Raw genomic sequence first — 8,522 nt, forward strand, 5'->3', positions numbered from 1 at the left:
ACCATGCAAATTATCATTGCCCTTACTTGTGACTCGAGTGTGACGTTTTACATAGTATGATGACTTGACACGCCTTATTTGCCCCTTTTGGACCTTTGGTTACAATTATGTGTGCCATGTTTCCTGATTGGGTTATCCTTCCGTCTTTCTTCGGATGGTTACGGTCATGTGTGCCATATTTCCGATTAGAGGTTACTCGACCTTTGGTTACGGCTATGTGTGCCATGTTTCGAGTCTTGGATGCGATTGGTATATCGCTTGTCGAATCGGGTGACATCCATCCCGAGAGTCTGGATCTAGGTTTAGACTAGGACCGTATTAATATCGTCGTCCTACCAGGAGGTTTGAGTCTAGGTTGTTGTCTTGTGAGTCCATGCTAAGTATATGTGTTACGCTTGTTGAGTCGACTTAATATGAAATTGGTTGACTTAGTTATTCTACTTTGTCGAATGCATATCTATTCTTAATGTATCATGTCTACCTCATTATGAACGCATTATACCTATCTCATTATACCTATCTCATTATGATTATCATTTATATCCCCTTGTTCATTATTATTCAAGTATGATGTATGATCAATATGTTTAATTAAGTGCATGTTTACTTGTATTTTGACATATTGTGGCTGGGAGAACCCTGAGTTGTTCCCCACTGATTGTGGCTTTCATATTTATATGATTGCCAGGTTCGTGATGCAGCTTAAGTGGGGGAGACCTTGTGAGCTAGCGAGTTCTTACCTTGGACTTAGTTTTTTATCTATTAGACTCACCCTTTTTATTTGTGCGTATTCGTGGGATATCTTTTCCCCAACACGTTATTTGGTTTGTAAAACTTAAATTTACATCTATCGTACTTCCTTTTATTTATGGTAAGTGGATCCCGCGATTTTTTTTAGACTTCAAAAGTTTTTTAAAACCCGTATTTTCCGTCGTTTTATCAAATAACGTTACGTGGTTTTAACACGGGGTTCACACACCCCCTTCATCAATCGCATCAGGTGACGATTCTCTAACAACTTTCTGTGTCCCTGTAGAACCACGATACCGACCTCTTGGTCTTGCCATACTTGTTAAAAGAAAAGAAGAAAGAAGAACAGAAAGAAATCCAATAAAAAATTTTTTGGATTTTTTTAGATTTAAACGAGATTTTTATTGAAAATTTCCCAGAAAAATAGAGTTTATCGCCTTCTTTTAATTTAATCTTTTTTTTTTGGTGAAATGTGAGAATTTATATATATCAAAAAAAGTATAATTACATATGACTATATATGGCAATCAAACAAAACTCAAATTATCACTCCACTGGACGCATTCCTTTTAGCCAATATCTCTCAGCAATTGTCATTGTTGATCTATCCCGGCCTCGAACTCGTGATCTCATCTCCTAAATAATAAACTTTATCACACACTCAGGACGTAGCCGAACATTCTCATTTTTGCTTTTGTTTCTCTGATGCCAAACCGGATACAGCTTACCCATCATCATAGCTCACTGTACTCCCCTTTGCAGCACTGTTCCCGTCCTCTGCACACACCAATTCAGCACATCCCTCATAGGATAATCCCACCTAGCCTGCTTGTTCAACTCCCTGATGACCCCCTTGCTGTAAATACAGTCATAAAACAAATGTTCAATGGTTTCTTCAGCTAAACCACACAAATAACATTTATCCTCAATGGCCAACCCAAAGCTTGCTAATCTAGCATTGGTCTTCAAAGCTTTATGAGCAATAAGCCACCCCAGGAATTGATGCTTTGGTAATACCCACTCATTCCAGATTGCTTTGCACCAATTGACTCGAGGCCTATTTCCTTTGAACCATTCATAACAACCACCTGGTGTATAGCCATCTGGTTGAACATCCCATTTACCATTGATGTAACCAGCAGCCATATCCTCCTTGATTTTTAATTTAATCTTATAATCTACTAAATGTAATATTATTAAGAGGTAGAAAAAGTAAGTTTAGTATAATCATAATACATTTTAAGTTGGGTTATTTTTGTCTTTACCTATTATAATACTTAAGATAAGATATACTCCGTATATGTTAATAATATACGAAATATTTTTATAAGAATATGTTGGAGCTTGTGTCCTCCACAGTTAGTGTGATAACGTATATAAATCTCTTATAGGTTCACAAGGGTATACTTAGTATTTTATCAGTTGATTAACATTTACTTAATAATGGTTGGCTTGCTAAAAGTTTGACGTTATTATCATACTGATGGCGGTGATCAACTGGTCCCTAAAAGTCACACCTAAATGATGTGTTTGAGAGATGTGATTGTATGAAAATATAATCACATTGATGCCTTATATGACTGACACGTCTGTCGCGTACCTGTCAAAAATAACCAACTGGCTCTAACTAATATAGCTAGGGAAGTCGGGTCGAATCCACAGAGAGGTAGGAATTTGTCTGCTAGAACTAGGTTCGTCTAAGTAACCAAAATTGGGGGGTTGTAAAATGTGGTTTCTAAACTAAGAGAGTGAGGGAAAGAGAAATAAAGGAAGAGGGTTTAACAGATAAAAGAGAATAGCTAAGACAAGCGGTTCACCACGATCGTCCGGTCGAGTAATCTAGGTCCCAGGTCAATGCAGTACAATCTAAGGGGTAGCGAACGTCACCTTTCGGTCCTTAATTCACCCTAAAGTGTAAACAGTTTAACTTTCGTCCTCGCTGCAATACTCCATTGCTCGCTACTAGTCTCCCCCTTCCAACCTTTCGGTCCAGGTTAAGGTCCACTAAGAATAAGGGTCTAATTGCGTCGACTCAATTAGGCAATTACAATTATATGTAGCATTTTAACAACATGGACGATACTAGCATTAACCCAGTAATTCGATTACTCTCCCTTCAAATCATGGATCCCCTATAGTCTTAGCTTAGGGAATTAGCTACTCATAACTATCAGATTAACGATTACGATAACCAAACAATTCAAACTAAACATGGTGAATGATCTAATTGATTGAACAAGTAAAAGGAAAGAAAGAAAAGGGATTAAAGCAATAAAAGCGATTAAGGAATAAATGGATTGATAATACCGAATTTGAGTAGCGAAGTAGTAAATAAGAATCCGAAGAACTGTGACCAAAGGTAACAGTAGAAATGTACGTAGTAAAGGGGATAGGAGTAACGTAATGTTCTCCTCAGTCTTATACTGTAAAAACACCTTAAACCTAATCTATGGACTGATTACAAAAGCCCATAAAAGATTAGGCGGAAATGAACCAAAAACACACGAAATCCTTTCGATCGAGCAGAGAGATTACTCGATCGAACACCAAGTCACTCGATCGAGCTAGAGCAACCTCTCGATCGAAAGCATCGTCTTTGGACCTCCTCGATCGACTCCTTCACGGTCGATCGATCGAGCAGCTTTAAGTATGTACAGCATTCGATCGAGCACAAAAGCACACGATCGAGCTATATAAGCGCACCAGAACTTGAATTCCTTCCTTGACTCAGCTCATACGTCCTCCAAGTGTAAGATCCCTAAGCTCCGGCTCCTTATTTCCCATGAATGCATACAATTGGGACAATTAAGGCTTGATTTAGCTCCTCCTCGGTCAATTCCTGCAAATTACAATAAACGGACCAAAGTAGAATATTCGGGGGTATTTGTAGCCAGATGCTACATAAAAAGCACAGAAATGCGTGTAAAAATGAGGTGAAAACCTTATATAAAAGACACGCATCAAATCTCCCCAAACCAAACCTTTGCTTGTCCCCAAGCAAATATGAATGCAACTAAGGGTGAACAATAGAACGGGACTAACGCATCAGCTACAAATCATCCACTAGAACCAATTTAATGCAACAAAATGACAAAGTGGCAGCCGAAAAGTGCAAACGAGTTGAATTAATATTTCAAGCTTACTGAACCGTCGACCTTGCAAGATTCAAAGGTGTCGGACTCTCACGGGTCGCTCGCCACTCAAAATCAGGTACAGGGTGAGTATATATGTGAAAGATAGGAAGAAGAAAGACACTCACCTAACTCGACCTATAAGAACATGCATGCAATTAACATGAATAAAGTCCCTACAACCGTACATACGCATTCCAACCATACTAGTGACCAAGACACGTGCCGAGGACTTACATTTGGGTTTGTGAGGTAGTGGGTAAGAAGGGGCTAAAATGAATTTGGATATATGGGGTTAATAGCTAGGCTAGCAACAACGGATCCAAATATAGACTGCATCCCAACTTCGTACTCATTACAACAAGATGAAACGGTGCAAAACTATGCACTAAACTTCACAAAATACCAAAAATCGTCAACTCCCCATAGGATATAAATAAGGCATGGGAGTGTGAAACAATGCACAATTCTCATTTTTTTTTCTCTTTCGTTTGAATTTTTCTTCTTTCCTTTTGAATTTTTCTGTCTCTTTTTCCGCTTTCTTTTCTTTCTTTTTTCGTTTCATTTTTTTCAATTCAACACATTTTTTCTTTCCCCTTAATTCCTCCGCCAACTTCTGAAATCAGATGAAATAACCATATTGCAATAACACATTCCAAGAACTACTCGTTACTAGCTTAGCTAGGGTAGGAAATATTATAGAAAGTAGTTGATAGGACAAAAAGGCAATTTGGCTATGTGAGGCTCATGGGTAGAATGAAACAAGGGGAACTGCCTCTCCTAACACGTGTCACCATCCACAGACCGAATGCATACAGGTATTAAGAAGACTGGACTCATGCTCGTGCAAATTGATGTTACATGTCTTAAAGAGAGTACTACTCACATCCTAAATGAAACAGGTCATGAATGTCACCAGTTTAAAGAGCTCTAACCTCAGAAAGTAATGTAGCTTGCCGACATAGGAATCAAGTCTATTCGTTCAGATAAGAGAGAAATAAAAACTCGTAGATTATGCACATAAACATGCCAGCTAAATGTCAAGAAAATGCAAGGCTCAAAATAAGGATTCAATGTAGCGTCAATGTTCAAACGTTCCGACTCAATTTAAAGATGAAAATTTTGAAATTTTTTTGAATTTTATGATTTTTCTTTTTTTTTTTTTATGATTTTTAGAATTAATTAAAACAACAATGCATGCGGAAATAAATAAACGTGCAAGCAAAAATGCAAGAAACATGCAGACACAGATATGGATGCATACCTCCCCAAACCAAACCGTACAATGCCCTCATTGTACCAAAAATAGGGGAAGAAACGCAACCTGAAAGGGAAAGGAGAAGTGGAGTTGGAAAAACTTACAAAACGTCATATAGCGGGACCTCCCCAAACCGACCATGAACATGGGAGGTCAAAGAAAGTCAAACAGTGGCTTTGTAGACGCAAAACGGCGGCTGGAGGTCAGTACCCTTCGATCGAGCACCTGGAACAGCTCGATCGAATGTTTCACAGCATGAGTGGACTCGATCGAGCACAGCATCACTCGATCGAGTCAGCACGGGTAGGGATCCGGTCGATCGAGGACATCACCCCTCGATCGAGTAACAGCCGCGTCAGAAAGTGTTCGATCGAACACCGAAACCTTTCGATCGAGTGACTTCTGCCTGTAAAAGACGCATAAAGGCAAGGAAGGCACAAAAATTGTTCATAAAGCAGCGTCTAAAGTTCGACGTAAAGCTAAGGAAAACAAATAAAACAATTAAAACAAATAGTTCAACAAAAGCATAAATAAAATCGTCTGTGCCGCCTCCCGAGAGAGCGCTGGTTTAATAGGTCCCGCACGACCTTTCTGGTATCAAGTAACTGGCGCATTGAGCTCGTCGAAGCGCAAGACTTCAACGCGGTTGTCCGCTTCATTCGCCTCATGGTAATGCTTCACATATTGGCCATTCACCTTGAATCTGTGGCCCTCGGAATCTTCAAGTTCGACGGATCCAAATTTGGTAACAGCTGTCACCGTGTATGGACCAGTCCACCTGGACTTCAGCTTGCCAGGAAATAGTCTCAAACGGGCATTAAACAGCAACACCTTCTGCCCCACATGAAACTCCCGAGGTAGGATTCTCTTGTCATGCCATCTCTTCGTCTTCTCCTTGTAGATGCGCGAGCTGTCATAGGCATTAAGCCTAAACTCCTCTAATTCATCAAGCTGCAAAAGACGATTCTGACCACACAACTTAGGATCATAATTAAGCTCACGAATTGCCCACCAGGCCTTACATTCCAGCTCAACAGGTAAGTGACACGATTTCCCATAAACTAACCTATAAGGTGATGCACCAATTGGTGTCTTAAAGGTAGTTCTATAAGCCCATAACGTGTCATCTAGCTTAAGACTCCAGTCTTTCCGTGATTTAGAAACTACTTTAGACAAGATCTCTTTCAGTTCACGGTTAGAGACCTCTACCTGACCACTAGTTTGGGGATGATACCCCAAACCACGCCGGTGTTGGACACCAACTCTAGACAGTATGGAAGTAAGTTTCTTTTCCTTAAAATGCATACCCCCATCACTAATGACGACCCTAGGGACACCAAAACGGGGGAATATGATCTTTTTGAACATTTTTATCACGGTCTTACCATCACAATGGGGTGAAGCAATTGCCTCAACCCATTTTGACACATAGTCTACTGACTACTAAAATGTACCATTACCTTTTTTCGGACGGAACGGTCCTTGGAAATCAATGCCCCGGACATCGAAGACCTTAACCTCTAAGATGCCGTTTTGTGGCATCTCGTGTCTCTTCGAAATATTCCCTGATCGTTGGCATGCATCACAAGTTGAAACAAAAGATTTGGCGTCGGCAAACAAGGAAGGCCAAGTAAAAACGGGATCGAAGTACCTTAGCCACGGTGCGCGATGGACCGTGGTGACCACCATAAGAAGAGGAGTGACAGCCTTCCAGGACTATTTTGGTCTCCCACTGTGGAATACACCGTCTGTAGAGACCGTCTGCACATTCCTTAAACAAGTAAGGATCATCCCAGAAGTACTGCTTAGCGTTATAGAGAAAACGCTTCTTCTGTCGCGAGAAGAAAGGTCGGCGACTTGCCACCGACAACGAAGTTGGCTATATCTGCATACCAAGGTTCCTGGTCAACAATAGACGATATAACAGCAATTAAACTATCGTCAGGAAAAGAATCATCAATAGGTAGAGAATCTTCCCCTTCTTGTCGCATCAGTCGCGACAAGTGATCAGCTACAACGTTCTCAGCTCCTTTCTTATCCTTAATCTGCAAATCAAACTCCTGAAGGAGGAGTATCCATCTCGAGAATCGCGGTTTAGCCTCCTTCTTAGCAAGGAGGTGCCTCAAAGCTGCATGGTCAGTAAAAACGGTGACTTCTGACCCAACTAAATAAGTACGAAACTTCTCTAAGGCATAAACTACGGCTAACGGCTCCTTCTCGTGGTAGTGTACTTCACTTGAGCCTCATCCGAGTTCGGCTCGCATAGTAAATAGCGTTCAAGGCTTTGTCTTTCCTCTGGCCTAGCACCGCTCCTAGTGCATAGTCACTCGCGTCGCACATGATCTCGAACAGCAAGTCCCGGTTGGGAGGTGTATGATTGGCGCGGAGACTAAGGCCTGCTTTAACCTGTTAATAGCAGAAAGACAAGCGTCGATAAACACAAAAGGGGCATCTTTAAGCAACAATTTGTGTAAGTGGTTTAACAATTTTTGAGAAATCCTTGATAAACCGGCGATAAAAGCCGGCGTGACCAAGGAAGCTCCTCACCCCCTTAACATTAACGGGAGGTGGTAAATCTTTGAATCACTTCCACCTTTGCTTTGTCAACTTCTATTCCCCTATCGAAACCAAGTGCCCTAAGACAACTCCCTCGTTGACCATAAAGTGGCACTTCTCCCGATTCAAAGACAAGGTTAACCTCAATACGCTGCAACACTTTCTCAAGGTTAGACAGACAATGGAAAAATCACTTCCATATACACTGAAATCGTCCATAAAAACTTCCATGATAGACTCAATATACTCTGAAAATATCCCCATCATACACCTTTGGAAGGTGGCGGGGGCATTGCACAAACCAAAAGGCATTTCGCGATACGCAAAAACACCCTTAGGACAAGTAAATGTAGTCTTAGCGATCGATCGTCTGGGTGGATAGGGATCGAAAGAACCCTGAATACCCATCTAAATAGCGAAAAATTTATGTGAAGCTAACCTTTCTACCATTTGATCAATAAAAGGAAGGGGAAAGTGATCCTTCTTGGTGGCGGCATTAATTTGTCTCGTAATCTATGCACATCCGCCAACCAGTCACTACTCGGGTAGGTATTAATTCATTCTTCTCATTCTTAACTACGATTTGTCCCTCCTTTCTTCGGGACTACCCGTACGGGGCTTACCCATCTAGAATTACCTACCGAATAGATAATACCGCATCCAGCAGACTTCATTACCTCGGCCATCACAACATCCCGCATCTTCCGGTTCACCCGACGCCGACCCCGTCTGCGCAAGGTTTGTGATCATCCTCCGACTCTATCCGTGCATACAAATATCGGGACTAATCCCGTGATATCATCCAGTGAATAGCCCATTGCTTTCTG

At 41.1% G+C, this 8,522-nt stretch overlaps 1 protein-coding gene across 1 annotated transcript; it reads right to left on the reverse strand.

Annotated features, from left to right (window-relative positions):
* Positions 1 to 1,491: 1,491 nt before the first annotated feature.
* On the reverse strand, positions 1,492 to 1,896 carry LOC141613500 (uncharacterized). The gene has a single exon (XM_074432239.1). The coding sequence runs from the start codon at positions 1,894 to 1,896 to the stop codon at positions 1,492 to 1,494; it is 405 nt and encodes a 134-aa protein (XP_074288340.1).
* Between the last annotated feature and the right edge of the window lie 6,626 nt (positions 1,897 to 8,522).

This window comes from Silene latifolia, chromosome 11, assembly GCF_048544455.1.
Source record: "Silene latifolia isolate original U9 population chromosome 11, ASM4854445v1, whole genome shotgun sequence".
NCBI lineage: Eukaryota > Viridiplantae > Streptophyta > Magnoliopsida > Caryophyllales > Caryophyllaceae > Silene > Silene latifolia.

What these genes read in the sequence shown, in the direction of transcription:
- LOC141613500 (XM_074432239.1), bottom strand. Translation starts at nt 1,896, where the DNA reads ATGGCTGCTGGTTACATCAATGGTAAATGGGATGTTCAACCAGATGGC.